General features: G+C 48.1%; 1 protein-coding gene across 1 annotated transcript in view; it reads right to left on the bottom strand.

Moving 5' to 3' along the window:
- Nucleotides 1–18,961: 18,961 nt before the first annotated feature.
- The window catches only part of PSTPIP1 (proline-serine-threonine phosphatase interacting protein 1), a 193,645-nt gene continuing 191,527 nt past the window's right edge, over nucleotides 18,962–21,079 (bottom strand). Inside the window, exon 15 of the mRNA XM_075345475.1 lies at nucleotides 18,962–20,553. Within this exon, the coding sequence (XP_075201590.1) occupies nucleotides 20,422–20,553 (132 nt within the window). The 3' untranslated portion in view covers nucleotides 18,962–20,421. The remainder of the gene's footprint in view (nucleotides 20,554–21,079) is intronic.

Raw genomic sequence — 21,079 nt, 5'->3', positions numbered from 1 at the left:
GCCTGTATATAGCAACAATAGTCCTGAGAAGGACTCTGCTACTGTACTCCGACCTGGCTATTCCCTGCCTGCCTGTATACAACTTATTGTATGTCCTGAGAAGGACTTCTGGTCACACTGTTTGCAGCCCTGCTCCGGAACTAACAATAAAGGGCCGCAAACCTTTCCCTGAAGCAGCGACACTCTCCCTGCACTGACTGGATGGCTGTGAGCAGAGCACAGCGCGCCCGCCGGTATAAAAGCTCGGTCACGCTGTGCGGGCCGGCCAATCACTGCAATTCCACAACTAACAGGGCTGTGGCATTGCAGTGGTCTGCCAGCCAATCCCTGCATGAGGGCTGGCTCTCAAAAGAGCGCCAACATGCAGGGATGAAGACCACGAGTACAGCACGAGTATCGCGAGATTACTCGGTCCCCGCCGAGTAGCCCGAGTACAGTGATACTCGTGCGAGTACCGAGTAGTAACAAGCATACTCGCTCATCACTACTGAGCACCTGTGCATGGTAGTGCTGGCTTATCACTAGTTATAAGTACCGAGCATGGTAGTGCTGGCTCATCACTAGTTATAAGTACCGAGCACCCGAGCATGGTAGTGCTCACTCATCACTAATAATAAAGACCAAATCAGGAGTGGAACAATCAAAAGGAAATGTATAATAGAAACACGTCACAACTTCTGTATTTATCACCCACTCCTGGTTTTGGCTACAAATACTGAGATAAAACTCACCAAATACTCAATGTGTGCATGTAGCCTAAAGGTCCAGTCACACTAAGCAACTTACCAGCGATCCCAACAACGATAGGGATCGCTGGTAAGTTGCTAGGAGGTTGCTGGTGAGATGTCACACTGCGACGCTCCAGCGATCCCACCAGCAACCTGACCTGGCAGGGATCGCTGGAGCGTGGCTACACGAGTTGCTGGTGAGCTCACCAGCAACCAGTGACCAGCCACACGTGCAGAGAGCAGGGAGCAGCGCACACTGAGCGCTGGCTCCCTGCTCTCCTAGTACAGCACACATCGGGTTAATTACCCGATGTGTGCTGCAGCTACATGTGCACAGAGCAGAGAGCAGCGCACAATGCTTAGCGCTGGCTCCCTGCTCTCCTAGCTACAGCACACATCGGGTTAATTAACCCGATGTGTCCTGCAGCTACACGTGCACAGAGCAGGAGCCGGCACTGACAGTGAGAGCGGGGGAGGCTGGTAACAAAGGTAAATATCGGGTAACCAAGGACAGGGCTTCTTGGTTACCCGATGTTTACATTGGTTACCAGTGTCCGCAGAAGCCGGCTCCTGCTGCCTGCACATTAGTTGTTGCTGTTTCGCTGTCACACACAGCGATCTGTGCTTCACAGCGGGACAGCAACAACTAAAAAATGGCCCAGGACATTCAGCAACAACCAACGACCTCACAGCAGGGGCCAGGTTGTTGCTGGATGTCACACACAGCAACATCGCTAGCAACGTCACAAAAGTTGTTCGTTAGCAGCGATGTTGCTAGCGATGTTGCTTAGTGTGACGGGGCCTTAAGGCGGTAATAACGCTAAGCCAGGAAGAAACCACAACACAGGTATCCTGTTCTTGATTACATTGCTGTTTGCCTAGAGATTATACCACGGTCCATAACCCTTCACTGTCTTATTTATGACATGCTCCCATATCCTAAGATCTCTCAAGGTTGCAACCAGCTTATTCTTCTCTCTATTCCAGTATTTGATAGCTCCACAATGTACTTTGCAAAAACAAGAACCAATTCTATTGTTATCAGTGACGTATACAGGCTTTTGTCTGGGGTGCAGGGGGAGGGGGGGAGGGTACTGCACACACACCCTTTCTTGACCTACACATTTGTTATTTCTTGTGTAGCGTTTGCTTGGTGCAGCAGATGCAGGTCATAGGTCTCTGGTTTCCCAAGGATTTTATTCAGGCACTTGCAAGCTAGGACATCACATGACGAACAAATAGGGAATAGGATATAAAATGGGGAGAAAGCTGGAGCAGCGGCTGATTGATTACATGGATGCAGGGTTTCTTGTCCGAAGTATAGCTACAACTTCAAACAAAGTGGACACAGTATTGTTGGAAGAAAAAACACAAGCTTGTAAATGCAGGCTGTAAAACCGGATTGTCCAGTCATAGGAAGAAATCTGATATGTCACTTGACATCCCATCTTAGTAAATCTGAATTCTTTAGTTATGAGAAGGTTATGTTTAGCCTTTTAATGCTATGTTTATATATACTGTGCGTGTATATATGTATACAGTGTGCGTGTATGTGTGTGTGTATGTCTATATATATATATATATATATATTTTAGTATGTATATTCTTTAGAGATTGCACATATCTACTGTAGATGCAGATTAGAAAAGTTTTACTAAGCTAAGGCCTCATTCAGATGTTTTTTACGTGTGTGAAAAAAATAAACCAATTTTCATCAGTATGCCGGATCAGATCTTTAATCGGCGTGTATGTTTTTATCACCGATTTTCTTATATGCCCCCCCCCCAAAATAATGGAAAGCACATGAATTACACTCTGATGGCATCTGTGTTGTCAGTTATTTTTATGGAGTCAAAAATGATCGAAAAGTGATATGCCTTGGATTTTTTTTTGTGGACACAGTCCAAAAATAACCCCCCTCCCCACACAGCCTTGTGAACAGCATCATCTATTATAATGGGTACTGTATTCTATCGTGAATAAATGCACATTGGAATGAGGCCTAAGTCAAAGGAGAAGTCAGCGTGGTAAGAGACTTTGCCTGTCGGAGATGCATTCATATATAACGCTTTTGTTAGATTTTTTTTTTTTTAGTACAAGTGAAGAGTGGGGGCATATTACTTTCTTAGAAGACTCTTAAAACACAATCGGGTTTCAGCTCCGTACTGGAGCCTTTGCCAGGTGAGTATATCTCCGGACAGTGCACCACTGCGGACTAGCTCTTCTAGTAGAACTAAACTTCTCGGATAACTCAACAGGAAGAGTTTGGTGCCGCAGTCCTGCACAGAGGAGAGTATATACCACACGCACACGGCTACCTCCATATCCGTCCCCACATATCGCCACCATAATTCCCTAACTGCAAAAATCACAGTATGGCAGGCAATAACTTCCCATCTGTAATAGAAAATTAAAAAGAAAAAAAAAAAAAAAATCTGCTATAGGTGAATATTACATCCGCACAGTATCCCAAGTTGTGTTCTATCAACACAGAAGCACACTTGGCAATCACAGGTCTTTTTTTCTATTTCACAATAACTCCATAGTCCTCCAGTATTCAAATATTCCAAATATGTGTTTATAATAATGCAAGTTGACATTGTAAATGGATAAATAATTGTCTAATCTCCTTTCAGACCTGACGTGACAGTTGGTGTCTGCCATTGCAGTGTCACGAGCCATGCTCCAATTATAGGTAACTTTACAATCTACCTACAGGGATTTTCTGGGCCTAGCCATCAGGGTGCTACAAGGTTCTGCATCCCCACCAGGATGCAGGTCCTATCCCCTTAGGGACCCAGAACCCCAGCGCCGGTAACACCAAAAACCTAGGTAATTCCAGTTTTCCCCAACAATCCCCCATACAATGGTACTTAGCTAGCGTGGGACCATGGATGGACGCCTAGAGGTGGAGCCACTCCAGTCCACTAGTTGACCAGGTGGGAGGGGCAGACTGTGGAGAGTAGGGAGAACTGAGTTAACAGTGGAGGTGAAAAGGTGTGACTGAGCAACGTCCTGACTCGGGTTAACGGTCACCTGGTACCCAGGAGAGGTGGTTGCCGGTGGAGTACTCCTGAAATTACACACCGACGGGGTACAGGATCCTAGGACAGGAAAGCGCTTCAGGCCGACCTCTTAACACCTGCACAGCAAAGGGGACCATCAAGGACCTTGCTGACCCTAAAGAATTCCAAGACTCATTAGCAAAGGGAGAACCGGGGAGAGGACCAGAGACTCACACTACCATCAGGCAGACAGAAGTGGACAAACCACAGACTGGGGACCCACTTACCAGAGCCAGGTGCAGGGGAAGTAGGTACCAGAGAACCAGACTGGCACTGGGACGAAGGGACCTGTAGGCGAAACCAGCTGGCCTTGGGCAACCAGTTAACATCTAAAGTGAGTAAACCAGTTGCACTGAATACCTGTCTGGACTCCTCCTTCCGACGCCCACTGCACCATACACCCGCTGGGGCAATACCCTACTTGCGGAGGGACTACCATACTAGCTGCTAATACCATTAGCCCCAATAGACATTTTGCAGCTGTGGCTCCCTACATATAGCCGCAACACCGCAAGTGGCGTCACAAATAAACTTTATTCACCAATCCCCTGTAAATATCCCCATTACAAAAAGGGCCCAGGGCACGGAACTACGTAACAGCCACCACTGTGACATTCCCAATAGAGACTCTGCCCGGAACCGAGTACCCCATATCCCTGGGTGCTACACATTGATAGAAGCAGGAAGAGAAGGTAGTTGGCCAATGGCCACAACAATGCAAATCACATATGAGTGTAGCGCCCCTGACTATATCAGGGTGCTACAGGGAACTGCATCCTGTACTCCAGGGTGCAGGGCATACCCTCCCATGGTTCCAGGTTCCCATCAACAGTGTCATGGACATCCGCACTAAAAATCTCAACCACACCTCACACCACGGCTGGACAGATACACCAGTGGGTTGATCAAGTTGGAGCACGGCCGCTCACTTAGGGGTCGGGCAGATTGGTGGGAGGGGAGACGAGGAGTTCAGAGTTAGCCCTCAGAGAGTGAGGAGCAGAGGAGTTGGAGCTCCCAGGAAGGCGACAGGCTGGGTCGCAGACGGTGGTCCGGGACCACAGGAGTCGGGGACCGGTATTAGGAACACAGGACAGGAGTGTAACAGACACAGTCTAGTAGGACTGTTGGCACCAGAAAGCCCAGCCACCTTACCGGTACCGAGCACAACGGGGTACAGGACCCTAGATCGGGGAGTAGCTTCAAGCAACCTGATAATTAACCTGTGGAGCATAGTCTCTTTATGAACTTTCCCCAAGAGCTCAGAGATTGGAGACATCAGCACAATGTGGGGGATAGGGTTCTCCAAAATACACAGCCCACTGAAATCCCAAGTGCCAGCCACCAAGAGCACAGCTGCCATTCACACGGGTAGCGGGGCCCTGAAAGCTTCAAGCCAAGGGGCCACCACTGTAAAACAATTTGTGCACGGAGGCAGGGCTCCAGACTTACCAAGTGACACTGGTGGGAGCGGGACCTGGACTGGCTCCCCCCATAGAGACTGTGGTGCCTAGAGACTTTGATTTACCATCTGTGTGAGTGTCTGCTTAATCCACCTGATCCAGGACCACGACTACCGCAGTGAGTAATCTGACCCCTGCAGCGTGCTTCCCAAGGCCAAGCAAGCTACCCGTTTACCAAATCCCCACTATCCGGGGCCTTCCCTACATGCGGAGGGACCGACACCTGGCTGCCCCACACCATCTTTCCCGGTACTCCCCTTTACCGCAACCCGCAGGTGGCATCATGAATATTCATCCCCTGTAAATATCTCCTTACATTTGAAGTGGCCGCAAGCCCCCGGGTCCAGAGACCCTCGAGCCACAGCAACCCCGGATCCGAGCAGTTCGACTGCTGCTGGAGCGTGACATCAGCAAGAAATTAATGACCACTCAAACCAGCAAACAGATCTGTGTCTATTTTACGTACCTATAGGATTCAGCATAATTCCGTTGTTCCCGAAGTATCTGCTCACTTTGAGAAAACCCCTCTAACTAGGCTGTAACATTTTCCTATTATCTCTCAGGTCTGACAAACTACTGTCTCTTTGCAATTTCAATTTGTAAACATATTGGAGGAGACCTGTCCATGTAAGTGAGCTGTGCGGGGAAAAGCCACTGGTGACCTGCCTCATGGGCTGGTCATCTGAGACACATGGTCCCTGGACGGCTTTTAAAAATGTCTTCTGTGAAATGCTGCAAAATAGTAAAACGTGCTTTATCGAGATAACAGAGCAGGTCTCAGATTTATGCTGCCCTTGGTACAGACAGCATGAACTTAGCTGTCAGGTTCCATTATTTTGGGAAAATCTCCGTGGCAAAGAGACCTTGTTAGCCCAGCTGTAGGCCTCATTCAGACATCTAGGAGTCAAGCACGTGTTTTTCACAGATAGAACATCTACCCATTATACTTTATGGGGCTGTTCACAACATGTCTGCAGAAAAATAAAAAATGACAATTTTTTGAGGCATGGATCAGGATTACCCACCCAAGACTATGGATCTGTGAAGATTACTGACAGCACACAGTCATGTGTGAACAATCCGAGTGCTGCCCATTTGTAATATAGTGATGGGTAAGAGAAGTTTTTCAGATTTTTCTTTTTTTTTTTACATCTGAGAAAATCACTCATAAAACACTGACCAAACTTTGATGAAAACTTGATCCAAGGCACAGATGAAAATTGGTCTTTTTTTTTTTTTTGCACATGAGAAAACCTATGGCTGTCTGATCTGAATGATGTCCAAACCTATTCACCATCTAATAGTTTAATGTTTAAGGCTGTGTTCACACACTGCGTTTTTTACCTGCGTTTTTGGTGCGTTTTTGCTGCAGAAATTTCTTGAGAAATTCTTGTAGCCTTTCTGCAGAGAGTCCCCAGCCAAACCTATGGCAAAAAAATTTAGCTGTGCGCACACTGCGTTTTTTTCTTAAGAAAATTCTTTCAGTACATTTTCTTAAGAAAAAGAATGAGCATGTCACTTCTTTTCTGCAGCTAACTGCGTTAGTTACCATAGATAATGGCACAATAACGCAGGGAGCAACCAGCGGTAAAAACGCACCGAAAACGCACCAAAAACGCACCAAATCGCGGTAAAAACGCATGTGCGTTTTTGGCGCGTTTTTTAACGCAGGTGCGCTAATCCTTCACTCAAGAAATTTTCTTAAGAAATTTCTTAAGAAAAATCCTTTTTCTAGTGTGCACATAGCCTAACAGTGATTCTAGCAAATTAATGTGATGTTAGTGTGCCGCCCCTGCAGCGATCAAACCACTCGGATCCGAGATTGCTGTGGCTCGAGGGTCTCCGGACTCGGGGGCTCGCGGCAACTCAAATGTAAAGGGGGCTATTTACAGGGGATAAATGTTCGTGACGCCACCCATGGTTCGCAGTAAGGGGAGTACCGCAGTTGCCGATGGAAGTACCCGGGAAGATGGAGTGGGGCAGCCAGATGACGTTCCCTACTCTGTGTGATGGTGGAGCGGGGGTGCGCAGGGCCGGCTGGAAGCAGGGGAGGACCATGTACTCACTCAGGCAACTTTAGTGGTGGTGCATCTGCAAAGAAGTCGCTGACAACAAGGTAAACCAAGTCTCTGGATGCCGCTGCCCTCTTGGGGGAGTACGTCCGGGTATCCGTCCATCCGTCCCCTGCAGTACTGCCTGATGGTCCAGAGCCTACCTCCGCACACAATTTGTAAAGTGTCCGTGTGGCCCGTAAGCATAAAGCTGTCCGGGCCCTGCTCCCTCCTTTTTGGGATATATCAGCTGTGCTCTCAAGGGCTCTGTGGGCTGCTTGGGTTGGAAAGCCCTATCCCCCTCGTTGCGCTAGTGCCCCTGATCTCTGAGCTTCTTGGGGACAGTTCATAAAGTCACTATCCTCCGCAGGTTAATTGCCGGGTTGCCTGAAGCTACTCCCCAACCTAGGGTCCAGAACCCCGCCGTGATTTCGGTCCCAGACCGGCTATTGAACTCGAGCTGCTGACCGTCCTCCAAGACTAGGTCCAGACACCCAGTCTCAATACCCTGCGACCGGGTCTCCGACTCCTCCGGGCCCAAATCACCATCTGCAGCCCAACCTCTCTCTCTCAGGGAGCCACAAACTCCCCCAGCTCCTCACTACTCGAGGGTTACTTCAGACTGACTCCTTCCCTCCCACCAGTCTGCCTGACCCCTAGGTGGGCGGCCCTATTCCAGCTTAGCAGCCCACTGGTGTGTCTGACAGGGTGTGGTGTGAGCTGTGGTTGGGATTTTGGATGCTGATAGAGGCAGTACCACAGGTTGGGAACCACGTCATACCACGGAAAGCATGCAAACACCCAGTAATAAAACTTGTTTTTATACATTCACATTACACTCTATTACAACACAGGGATGGGTAGGAAGTGGTTATTAGGCCACACATCACCCTGCTTGTAGGTCAGAACGCATATGGGACCTGACAGGTTCCCTTTAAGAGTGAGTTCAGATATGGTGGCTTCGATGTGGATTTGAAGTGCAGATTACAGTTGTGTGTGAACAAAAGCAATTAGTAATATTATTTGTTCAAATGTGATCAATTTTTAATAAAGAGGAGCTCCTGGTCACACACGTGCCCTGGGAGAACTGCGGGAAGAATCTATGGGGGCATCATGCAGCCTAAGGCCGTCCCGGAATACCACCCTTCATTCAGGATAGAGCTCTGAAAATTGCTTGTCTAGATTACCTTTTGATTGTTTCTACCAGGGACTTTCTTTTGTCTTTCCTGCTGGCATTTCATTTTGCGGTTTTACAAATCAAGAAAACACAGAGTTTGTATCTGGAGGCGTTTTTTGCCTCCCTCCCCTTCTATCAACATTTACCTTGCTGTATCATATTCCTGTATCCATTTCCTGCTCCTGCAGGCGAAATACAACCCTACAATGTGACGTGCTGTGCAGATTACTGCAAGTGAGCCGAGAGGAATATGAAATGGATTTTAACGGCAGTATCCTTTGTATTTCAGATGCTGATGGGATTAAAGGGTTCCCTCATGGACGTCCCCTGTTTCATCACTTCAGGGGCCCATTTAAAGGGGTTGCCCACTACAGTGGCACCACTGGTTCTCCCGGGGATCGTGTGACATTATGTCACATGATCCCTGCACCCAATCAGAGCTGGCTTCACTCTTCCCTCCTTCGGACAAATGAGACACCAAGAGGAAGCAAGAGCTGCGCATGCTCATGATGTCAATTACGTTTGAAGGAGGGGAGAGTGAAGCCAGCACTGATTGCCTTCACCGGAAAAGGAGGAAGGAAGGAGGTGGGCTGGAGGTTCCTGCTGCTCATCTCCTCCCCTCCTTTTCTATTGGGCGGCGGTTCAGTGACGCTGCTGTGATGTTGCTGTGACGCTGAACGAACCGTCCCCTTAGAAAGGAGGCGGATCGTCGGTCACAGCGACGTCGCAGGGCAGGTAAGTAGTGTGACGGGGGAGTGCGATTTTGTGTGCGACGGACAGCGATATGCCCGTGTCGCATGAAAGAGGGGGCGGGTACGCACGATAGCGATATCAGCACCGATATCGCTCCCGTGTAAAGCCCGCTTTAGTAATATGTTTGATCGGTGACTCTACCCAATACACTGTTCTATAGTCCCAATTTAATACCACAGTAGCCAATGTTTGTCAATTACACAGACACAACACACTTGTATATTTTGTATGAAACAAGCAGAATATAGCATAATGTCACATCCCGGGTAACTCATTTGGTGTTTTCAGCACACCGCTAGTACAAGCTATAAACAAGCAACCAACCATTGTTAGTATTAGGGTACGGTACCACTTGTGTTTTGCACGGACTAGTGCAATCCGATAAAACATCAGATTGCTCTCACTCTAGTGCAAAAAAATTGGGCAGTGTCCATCTGCGATTGATTTCTCATACCATATCGGCATGTGGAATGGATCGCAGCATGCTGCATTTGGCAGCGAGTCTCGGCTCACGCATCCCAATACAAGTCTATGGGAGAGCGTGAAATATCGCACTGTACTCGCATCTAATCCGAGTGCAGTGCAATATATGCAGAGACAGGCCAGGGAGGAAATGGGGAGAAAGTGCTCCCTCTCTCTTCTCCGCACCTTTGATACGATTGCAAGATTAGATCATAGTCGCATGACCCTCGGCTGACGCTCGTAGCAGAGGGTCATTAGCATATCGCTTCCAATGCTCTCACGTGAGAAGCTGTGCGCAAGTGGAACTGTACCCTTAGTGTTATTACTATTACTAATGTGGGCTTACCATCGCATCCCACTGCCTCCTTCTTTATCAATTGCTCTTCTATGGCATAAATAAATCATACAAAAATTTATATTTTCTTGAAATAATTTATTTAAATGATCAGATGCATAAAACAACCTTACAAATAAGCTGTATTAGCACGGGACAGACGCTGGCTTTGTTTCATTATAGCCATACTTCAGCATCATGGTCTGTTCTATGGTGGGGGGGGAGCGATGCGCTGATTGCAGTTTGATAATTCTTCTATTTCATCAACATCACTATTCTGGGCTGTACTGCAGCAGTATGTTATATAATAAGTAGTGACGAGCGGGCACCACCATGCTCTGGTGCTCGGTAATCCTAACCAACAGTTGGATGCTAGGCCAGCTGGACTTGTGTACAGAGTATAATGGAAGTCAATGAGGAACTCAAGCATTTTTCCCCAAAATCTTCTGTAACAATGCTCCAGTTCCCCATTGACTTATATTATACTCGATACACGAGTCTCACCCATTCTAGCGTCCGACTGCTCGTTGCAAAAACTGAGCACCCGAGCATGGTAGTGCTCACTCATCATTAGTTATAAGTACCGAGCACCCGAGCATGGTAGTGCTGGCTCATCACTAGTTATAAGTACTGAGCACCCGAGCATGGTAGTGCTGGCTCATCACTAGTTATAAGTACCGAGCACCCGAGCATGGTAGTGCTGGCTCATCACTAGTTATAAGTACTGAGCACTAGTGATGAGCGAGTACTAAAAAGCTCGGGTGCTCGAAGCTCGGGCCGAGCCTCCCAAGATACTCGTGTACTCGGCCCGAGCAACGAGCCCAATGTTATCCTATGGGAGACCCGAGTATTTTTGTGAAATGACCACCGGCAGCATGTAGAAACCCTAAAAATGGCACAAAAGTCTCCGAAGAGTGCTCAAATGACATGGCAACAGCATGGGGAAGACCCCTTGAAGCATTTATCACTCAAAAGTCACAGCTGTGAACAATTTTGTCCGCGTTTTACGCCATTTTTACGGACTCACCAGAAAACCTTCCAAAATGACACCAAAATGAATTTTCATGGCGGAAATGTTAAGGGCACATACCCAATAGTGAGATAGAGCTAATGTATGTTACTTTTTGAGATCAATACATGAAAGATTTTACGTAAAACATTGTGTGGCACTCCGATGTCCCTGAGAAGAGACGTACATAAAGGCCTCTGAGTCTAATGTGCCCATTTTGAGGAACTGAGTCTTTGTAGTATTTTCCTTTGCCAGGGCAGTCCAAAATTTTGAGGTTCACCAATGACCCTGCATACAGACGTGCATGAGGGCCTGTAAACCTGAAGTGCCCATTGGAAGGAAGTGGGTCTTTTGTAGTATAGCCCTTTGGCAGGGCAGCCAAAAATTGGGAGGCTCCACGTTGTCCCTGGATAGAGACGTGCATGAGGGCCTGTTAACCTGAAGTGCCCATTGGAAGGAAGTGGGTCTTTTGTAGCATAGCCCTTTGGCAGGGCAGCCAAAAATTGGGAGGCTCCACGTTGTCCCTAGATAGAGACGTGCATGAGGGCCTGTTAACCTGAAGTGCCCATTGGAAGGAAGTGGGTCTATTGTAGTATAGCCCTTAGGCAGGGCAGCCAAAAATTGGGAGGCTCCACGTTGTCCCTGGATAGAGACGTGCATGAGGGCCTGTAAACCTGAAGTGCCCATTGGAAGGAAGTGGGTCTATTGTAGTATAGCCCTTTGGCAGGGCAGCCAAAAATTGGGAGGCTCCACGTTGTCCCTGGATAGAGACGTGCATGAGGGCCTGTTAACCTGAAGTGCCCATTGGAAGGAAGTGGGTCTTTTGTAGTATAGCCCTTTGGCAGGGCAGCCAAAAATTGGGAGGCTCCACGTTGTCCCTGGATAGAGACGTGCATGAGGGCCTGTTAACCTGAAGTGCCCATTGGAAGGAAGTGGGTCTTTTGTAGTATAGCCCTTTGGCAGGGCAGCCAAAAATTGGGAGGCTCCACGTTGTCCCTGGATAGAGACGTGCATGAGGGCCTGTTAACCTGAAGTGCCCATTGGAAGGAAGTGGGTCTATTGTAGTATAGCCATTAGGCAGGGCAGCCAAAAATTGGGAGGCTCCACGTTGTCCCTGAATAGAGACGTGCATGAGGGCCTGTAAACCTGAAGTGCCCATTGGAAGGAAGTGGGTCTATTGTAGTATAGCCCTTAGGCAGGGCAGCCAAAAATTGGGAGGCTCCACGTTGTCCCTGGATAGAGACGTGCATGAGGGCCTGTAAACCTGAAGTGCCCATTGGAAGGAAGTGGGTCTATTGTAGTATAGCCCTTTGGCAGGGCAGCCAAAAATTGGGAGGCTCCACGTTGTCCCTGGATAGAGACGTGCATGAGGGCCTGTTAACCTGAAGTGCCCATTGGAAGGAAGTGGGTCTTTTGTAGTATAGCCCTTTGGCAGGGCAGCCAAAAATTGGGAGGCTCCACGTTGTCCCTGGATAGAGACGTGCATGAGGGCCTGTTAACCTGAAGTGCCCATTGGAAGGAAGTGGGTCTTTTGTAGCATAGCCCTTTGGCAGGGCAGCCAAAAATTGGGAGGCTCCACGTTGTCCCTAGATAGAGACGTGCATGAGGGCCTGTTAACCTGAAGTGCCCATTGGAAGGAAGTGGGTCTATTGTAGTATAGCCCTTAGGCAGGGCAGCCAAAAATTGGGAGGCTCCACGTTGTCCCTGGATAGAGACGTGCATGAGGGCCTGTAAACCTGAAGTGCCCATTGGAAGGAAGTGGGTCTATTGTAGTATAGCCCTTTGGCAGGGCAGCCAAAAATTGGGAGGCTCCACGTTGTCCCTGGATAGAGACGTGCATGAGGGCCTGTTAACCTGAAGTGCCCATTGGAAGGAAGTGGGTCTTTTGTAGTATAGCCCTTTGGCAGGGCAGCCAAAAATTGGGAGGCTCCACGTTGTCCCTGGATAGAGACGTGCATGAGGGCCTGTTAACCTGAAGTGCCCATTGGAAGGAAGTGGGTCTTTTGTAGTATAGCCCTTTGGCAGGGCAGCCAAAAATTGGGAGGCTCCACGTTGTCCCTGGATAGAGACGTGCATGAGGGCCTGTTAACCTGAAGTGCCCATTGGAAGGAAGTGGGTCTATTGTAGTATAGCCATTAGGCAGGGCAGCCAAAAATTGGGAGGCTCCACGTTGTCCCTGAATAGAGACGTGCATGAGGGCCTGTAAACCTGAAGTGCCCATTGGAAGGAAGTGGGTCTATTGTAGTATAGCCCTTAGGCAGGGCAGCCAAAAATTGGGAGGCTCCACGTTGTCCCTGGATAGAGACGTGCATGAGGGCCTGTAAACCTGAAGTGCCCATTGGAAGGAAGTGGGTCTATTGTAGTATAGCCCTTTGGCAGGGCAGCCAAAAATTGGGAGGCTCCACGTTGTCCCTGGATAGAGACGTGCATGAGGGCCTGTTAACCTGAAGTGCCCATTGGAAGGAAGTGGGTCTTTTGTAGTATAGCCCTTTGGCAGGGCAGCCAAAAATTGGGAGGCTCCACGTTGTCCCTGGATAGAGACGTGCATGAGGGCCTGTTAACCTGAAGTGCCCATTGGAAGGAAGTGGGTCTTTTGTAGTATAGCCCTTTGGCAGGGCAGCCAAAAATTGGGAGGCTCCACGTTGTCCCTGCATAGAGACGTGCATGAGGGCCTCAAAACATTGTTCCCATTGCAAAGGAGCGGGTCTCCTGTCGTTGTAATGTCCATTCTGCAAAGAATGGGCGAAAAAATTTACCACTGGGGGTATACCTGAAACAAAGGCCTAACTCTTGTAACGGTCATCATGGTGGCGCATGAGGAGAAGGAGGAGCAGTCCAGCGATTATCCAAAGTCCAGAAGTGTGTACCCATGGGTGAGTGGAGGTACATGGCAAATTCCCGTTACAAACTTTAAATTCCGCTCTCATTTGCTGGTGGTGTGGTGAAGTCTGGCCCAATCCAACCCTTGTTCATCTTGATCAGAGTCAGCCTGTCAGCATTTTCAGTTGAAAGGCGGGTGCATTTATCTGTAATGATTCCACCTGCGGCACTAAAAACACGCTCTGACAAAACGCTAGCGGCAGGGCAGGCCAGGACTTCCAAGGCGTAGAGAGCCAATTCATGCCACGTGTCCACCTTGGATACCCAATAATTGTAAGGCACAGAGGAATGTCGAGTACAGTTGTTCGATCTGCAAGGTACTCCTTGAGCATCTGGGCAAACTTAGGATTTCTTGTGGCACTACCCCGCACCTCAGGGGCTGTGGTACGTGAGGGGCTGAGAAAACTGTCCCACATCTTAAAGACTGTTCCCCTACCTCTGGCGGATTGGACTTGTGCCTCTCTCGGCTGTACGCCTTGGTTGTCCACTGATTCCTGACCTATGCCGCTAGCGTTTTGTGAGGGGAATGCTTTGCCTACTTCCGTGACTATGGCCTTCCGGAACTGCTGCATTTTGGTTGACCTCTCCGCCTCGGGAATAAGAGACATAAAGTTCTCCTTGTAGCGTGGGTCTAACAGTGTTACCAACCAGTAATGATTGTCGGCCAAGATGTTCTTAACGCGAGGGTCACGAGACAGGCAGCTTACCATAAAGTCAGCCATGTGCGCCAGACTCTTAACAGCCAGGACTTCAGTAGCCTGACCAACACGTTGACTGAACATGCTGTCCTCCTCCTCCTCCTCCTCCTCCTCCTCCTCATCTACCCTGTCCTCTGGCCAGCCACGCTGAACCGAGGATATGACTGGTGTGCATGTCATATCCTCAATTTGGCCGGAGATTTGCTCCATTTCTTCATCCTCCTCCTCGTCATAGTCCTCCACTGCACATTGTGATGAGACGAGGCTGGGCTGTGTGTTATCACCCACACCCACTACTGTTTCTTGCTGCAACTCATCGCGCTCCGCCTGCAATGCATCATGTTTGGTTTTGAGCAGAGACCGTTTTAGAAGGCAGAGTAGCGGTATGGTGACGCTAATAATGGCGTCATCACCACTCACCATCTTGGTGGAGTCCTCAAAGTTTTGGAGGATGGAACATAGGTCGGACATCCATCTCCACTCCTCAGGTGTTATGTGTGGAGTTTGACCCATTTCCCGACGGCTTAGGTGATGCAGGTACTCAACAACTGACCTCTTCTGCTCACATATCCTGACCAACATGTGCAGAGTTGAATTCCAACGCGTGGGGACATCACACACCAGTCTGTGAGCCGGAAGATGCAAACTGCGCTGAAAGCCGGCAAGGCCGGCTGAAGCAGTAGGTGACTTTCGAAAATGTGCAGACAGGCGGCGAACTTTTACCAGCAGATCAGACAGCTCTGGGTATGACTTTAGAAACCGCTGAACCACGAGGTTGAGCACATGGGCCACGCATGGAACATGTGTCAGCTGGCCTCGCCTCAAAGCCGCCACCAGGTTCCGGCCATTGTCACACACGACCTTTCCTGGCTTTGGGTTCAGAGGTGTGAGCCAGTGATCTGCCTGCTGTTTCAGAGCTGTCCACAGCTCTTCTGCATTGTGGGGTTTGTCACCTATGCAGATTAGCTTCAGCACAGCCTGTTGCCGCTTCGCCGAGGCAGTGCTGCAGTGCTTCCAGCTTGGGACTGGTGTGGAGGGTACAGTGGATGAGGATGCGCAGGAGGAGGAGGAGGCTGAAGAGCATGACATTCCGGAGCTGTAGAGTGTGGGTGAAACACTGACTGAGGTAGGGCCTGCAAACCTTGGTGTGGGAAGGACGTGTTCCGTCCCTCGCTCAGACTGGGTCCCAGCTTCCACAATATTAACCCAGTGTGCCGTCAACGAGATGTAGCAGCCTTGCCCACAAGCACTTGTCCACGTGTCTGTGGTTAGGTGGACTTTGGGTGAAACAGCGTTGTTCAGGGCACGTGTGATGTTTTGTGACACGTGGTTATGCAACGCGGGGACGGCACACCGGGAGAAATAGTGGCGGCTGGGGACCGAGTAACGTGGGACAGCTGCCGCCATCAGGTCGCGGAATGCTTCTGTCTCCACCAGCCTAAAAGGGAACATTTCCAGCGCAAGCAGTCGCGAAATGTTAGCATTTAGAACTGTGGCATGTGGGGTGTTGGCAGTGTATTTGCGCCTGCGTTCAAAGGTTTGCTGAATGGATAACTGAACGCTGCGCTGGGACAAGGACGAGCTTGATGATGGTGTTATTTCTGTGTAGGCAACTGCAGGTGCAGGACCGGAGGAGGCTTGTTCGCAGGCAGCATGGACAGGGGATTGGCTCGCATGCACAACCAGCGAAGATGTAGCAGTGACATTAGCAAGCACTGCTCCTCGACTCTGTTGTACTTCCCACAAAGTCGGGTGCTTGGCTGACATGTGCCTGATCATGCTGGTGGTGGTCAGGCTGCTAGTTTTGGTACCCCTGCTGATGCTGGCACGGCAGGTGTTGCAAATGGCCTTTTTAGAATCATCTGGATCCAACTTAAAAAACTGCCAGACTCGGGAAGACCTAACATTTGTACAGGCACCTTGTGTCGTGTTGTTGTTCCGGGGAACGGTTGCCTGACTTCTGCCTGGAGCCACCACCCTGCTTCTTACTGCCTGTTGGGATGCTACGCCTCCCTCCCCCTGTGCACTGCTGTCCTCGCTCTGCATATCCTCCTGCCAGGTTGGGTCAGTTACTGGATCATCCACCACGTCGTCTTCCTCTTCCGCACCCTGCTCCTCCTCCTGACTTCCTGACAATTGTGTCTCATCATCGTCCACCCCTTGTTGAGACACGTTGCCAACTTCGTGAGAACGTGGCTGCTCAAATATTTGGCCATCTGTACATACGATCTCCTCATGACCCACTTCAACATGAGCTGGCGAGAGGCCAGAATGTGCGAATGGAAACGTGAACAGCTCTTCCGAGTGTCCAAGTGTGGGATCATTAATGTCCGAGGACGTGTACTCAGCCTTGTGGTAGGAAGGAGGATCAGGTTCTGAAATGTGCGGTGCAGTATCACGGCTACTGACACTTGACCGTGTGGAAGACAGAGTGTTTGTGGTGGTGCCAATCTGACTGGAAGCATTATCCGCTATCCAACTAACAACCTGTTGACACTGGTCTTGGTTCAAGAGCGGTGTACTGCTGCGGTCCCCAAGAATTTGGGACAGGACGTGCGAGCGACTAGATGTGGCCCTTTGTTGTGGCAAAATTAGAGCTTGCCCACGACCTCGGCCTCTGCCTGCACCACCATCACGTCCACTTCCTTGTTCCTTGCCAACGCCCTTGCGCATTTTGCAATGCTGTGCTGACGTGTATTCACTAGACTTGGGCGTTATATCAAAGTTTGTGCAAATCGTGCACCTGCACGCTGCCACCGACAGGCACACACGTGCGGTTTTTAAATGCAAGCACGGACGCACTAAGAACCTAACAGGTTTTAGGAGCAAAAATTAAGAACTCTGACACTATCAGCCACTGCTGACTGACGTGTATTATACACTACACTTGTGCGTTATATAATAGTTTGGTAAAAACGCACACAAGTGCACCTGTACGCTGCCACCGACAGGCACACACGTGCGGTTTTTAAATGCAAGCACGGACGCACTAAGAACCTAACACAGGTTTTAGGAGCAAAAATTAAGAACTCTGACACTATCAGCCACTGCTGACTGACGTGTATTATACACTACACTTGTGCGTTATATAATAGTTTGGTAAAAACGCACACAAGTGCACCTGTACGCTGCCACCGACAGGCACACACGTGCGGTTTTTAAATGCAAGCACGGACGCACTAAGAACCTAACACAGGTTTTAGGAGCAAAAATTAAGAACTCTGACACTATCAGCCACTACTGACTGACGTGTATTATACACTACACTTGTGCGTTATATAATAGTTTGGTAAAAACGCACACAAGTGCACCTGTACGCTGCCACCGACAGGCACACACGTGCGGTTTTTAAATGCAAGCACGGACGCACTAAGAACCTAACAGGTTTTAGGAGCGACAATTGCTGAGAAGTCTGACACTATCAGGACTGTTTTAGACTGTGTACACCAGCCCCAGATATGATGAAGGCTGGTATACGGTCACCACTAGGAATGGCTATATACCCTGCTTGCCTGCCTGCCTGTATACTGCTACAATAGTCCTGACAAGGACTCTTTTGGTCACTAGCCTGTATTCCAACCTGGCTATACCCTGCCTGTATACAGCAACAATAGTCCTGAGAAGGACTCTGCTACTGTACTCCGACCTGGCTATACCCTGCCTGCCTGTATACAACTAGAATAGTCCTGAGAAGGACTTTTGGTCACACTGTTTGCAGCCATGCTACGGAAATAGCTATAAAGGGCCGCAAACCTTTCCCTGAAGCAGCGACACTCTCCCTGCACTGACTGTCTGGATAGCTGTGAGCAGAGCACAGCGCGCCCGCCGGTATAAAGGCTCGGTCACGCTGTGCAGGCCGGCCAATCACTGCAATTCCACAACTAACAGGGCTGTGGCATTGCAGTGGTCTGCCAGCCAATCCCTGCATGAGGGCTGGCTCTCAAAAGAGCGCCAACATGCAGAAATGAAGACCACGAGTACAGCACGAGTATCGCGAGATTACTCGGTCCCCGCCGAGTAGCCCGAGTACAGTGATACTCGTGCGAGTACCGAGTAGTAACAAGCATGCTCGCTCATCACTACTGAGCACCTGTGCATGGTAGTGCTGGCTTATCACTAGTTATAAGTACCGAGCATGGTAGTGCTCGATCATCACTAGTTATAAGTACCGAGCACCCGAGCATGGTAGTGCTCACTCATCACTAATAATGTTTCTACAGGAACTTATGACTGGAGAACAGTACGTAACCTATTGAGGTGGTGGGCAGTCAATGCATGGCTAGCGTCTCCTACTAAATAAGGGAAAAAATGTATCAAATAAAAGGACAGAAAGTAAATATGTTTATTATCAGATAATTACAGACAACGCAAATGTAGATGATGCTTTTGATATTTTGGTCACAGCCACTAGTGACAATATATATCCTAGAATTATTATTTTATTTTTTTTTGCAGCATTTTTTTGAACATGAAAAACGCGGTGTTGGGAGGAAAAGGTCGTGTACATTTTATGTGCTTTTTTTATTATTTATTTTGATGCTTTCAATTGAATGGGTAAAAAAAACTAAGCAAAAACGTTGAATTGATATACTGTAAGTTTAAAAAAATGCACAACGCAAAAAAAAAGGAAAAAACTCACGAATGAGATTTTAGAAATTTGTTTTGTTCTTACTGTTAAATGTTAGCATTTTTTTTCTAGATTTGTTAAATAAAAACAAAGTGTGAACATACCCTGAGGGGAGAGAACGGTTTTTCATTTGGAGGAGGCTGATGGGACAGGTTTGGTCACAGGCTTTTGTGGACAGGCGTGCAGTGCAGTCTTTAAAGGAGTATTCTGATTTTGTTCAATTGCTTTAGTTAGTTAGAAAGCAAAAAGCAAGCAAATTTGCAACAGATTTACTTTTTCCATTTGCTGTCATTCTCCAGCAATGCAAAATTTTATCTTGCATAGTACACAGCTTTCTGCCAAGGAGATCGACCACCAAAGCTTGGTGAGTACGCACTACAGCTACATTCCGGGCTGAGGAGTTAACTCCTGAGATGCTGGCCACCTCTCTCCAGCCTTTTGATTTCTATACAGCAAGTTAGCTTCTTATCTCTCCACCTCCCTCTCAGCATCATAATTTTCCAGACCATTAATGACATGTTGCTTTTTTTTGTCAGCTCAAAAACGCAGCTAAAAATAAAAAAAAGCACTGTGCAGACAGCAAAAATGGGGACCAAAGTCATGCAGTTTTCTGACCAAAAATGCACCCGAAAAACACGCCGACATGCTGCGAAAAACGCACCATGCGCACAGAGCCTTAGGGAGGTGTCTCTGTAATACTTATATATTAGTAAAGGCCATAAGACCATAATCCCAACACATCTGTTGAAATAAATTCTCCATCCCCTTTAAGGATTAACGTAAAACATGGAGACTTGATTGAAACAATAGATCATTTTTTGGCAATGCATTTCCTTTAATCAGCCATTTCAGTGAACACAATAAAACATCTGACATATGAGACACTGAAGATCTTTAACCGTTTCTAGTTCCCCAAATGGTTTTGATGGATTTTTACAATTTTGTGATGGCTTTTCTATGGGAAACCTTTTCATATGGAAAACTCTGAAAAGCTGCACCGTTTTTCTTCATGATACAATCAGCAGCATAGATTTACAATTTAGCGGGACCAAAAACACATTAGCTGTCATCGGCGGGCATTAAATATTGATCATGATATTACAGAGAATAATCCGTCTGCACCAGCGAGCGTGTCTCTGACCCTGATATCATCTGTATCCGTATATGACTCTGGCTCTCAGAGTTTCTTCAGGTAAGACCCCGGCACAAGACCAGTCTGTCCATTTCTCTCCACCATCCACCAGCCATCTTCTCCTTCTTCTATCACCCGTACCACGTCTCCAACACTAATTTCCAGCTCATCAGTGCTCTGCAAGAATCAGATACTGTCAGGCCAACACCACACGACCGCATTGTCAATCTGGGTGCTGTCTGTGAAAAAACATCACACGGACAGCACGAGGACCAATGTTATTTACTGGGCTGTACAAATGACAGTTTTTTTCACATGGACCAAATCTGTATTTGGAGGAAATTGGTGCATTCTACAATTTTTCCATGTTTTGGATGAGACTTGACCATTCAAGTCTATGGGTGCACAAAAAGTATAAATAAATCGGATTCCATAAGGGTCAACCCTACAGCATCCGATTTTTATGGATGCATTGCAAATCTTTAATATTGGAACTGTATTTGGTCTCATAAATTTTAATAACGGCTTATGTATAAAAATAGATGCTGAATGCCATACGGATTGTACACGTATTGTATGAAAATTGAGATTAAAATTCATCCAGAAAAAAATGGATGAATTTTAATCTGCTCATGTGTACTTGGCCTCACTGTGGGCATATTGGCTGGCAGGTATGTATAGCTATACACATACAAACAGAATG

The sequence above is a fragment of the Anomaloglossus baeobatrachus genome, chromosome 4, assembly GCF_048569485.1.
Source record: "Anomaloglossus baeobatrachus isolate aAnoBae1 chromosome 4, aAnoBae1.hap1, whole genome shotgun sequence".
NCBI classification, from domain to species: Eukaryota; Metazoa; Chordata; class Amphibia; order Anura; family Aromobatidae; genus Anomaloglossus; species Anomaloglossus baeobatrachus.
The sequence above is the reverse complement of the archived record's forward strand: the minus strand, read 5'-3'. Positions and strand labels throughout refer to the sequence as shown.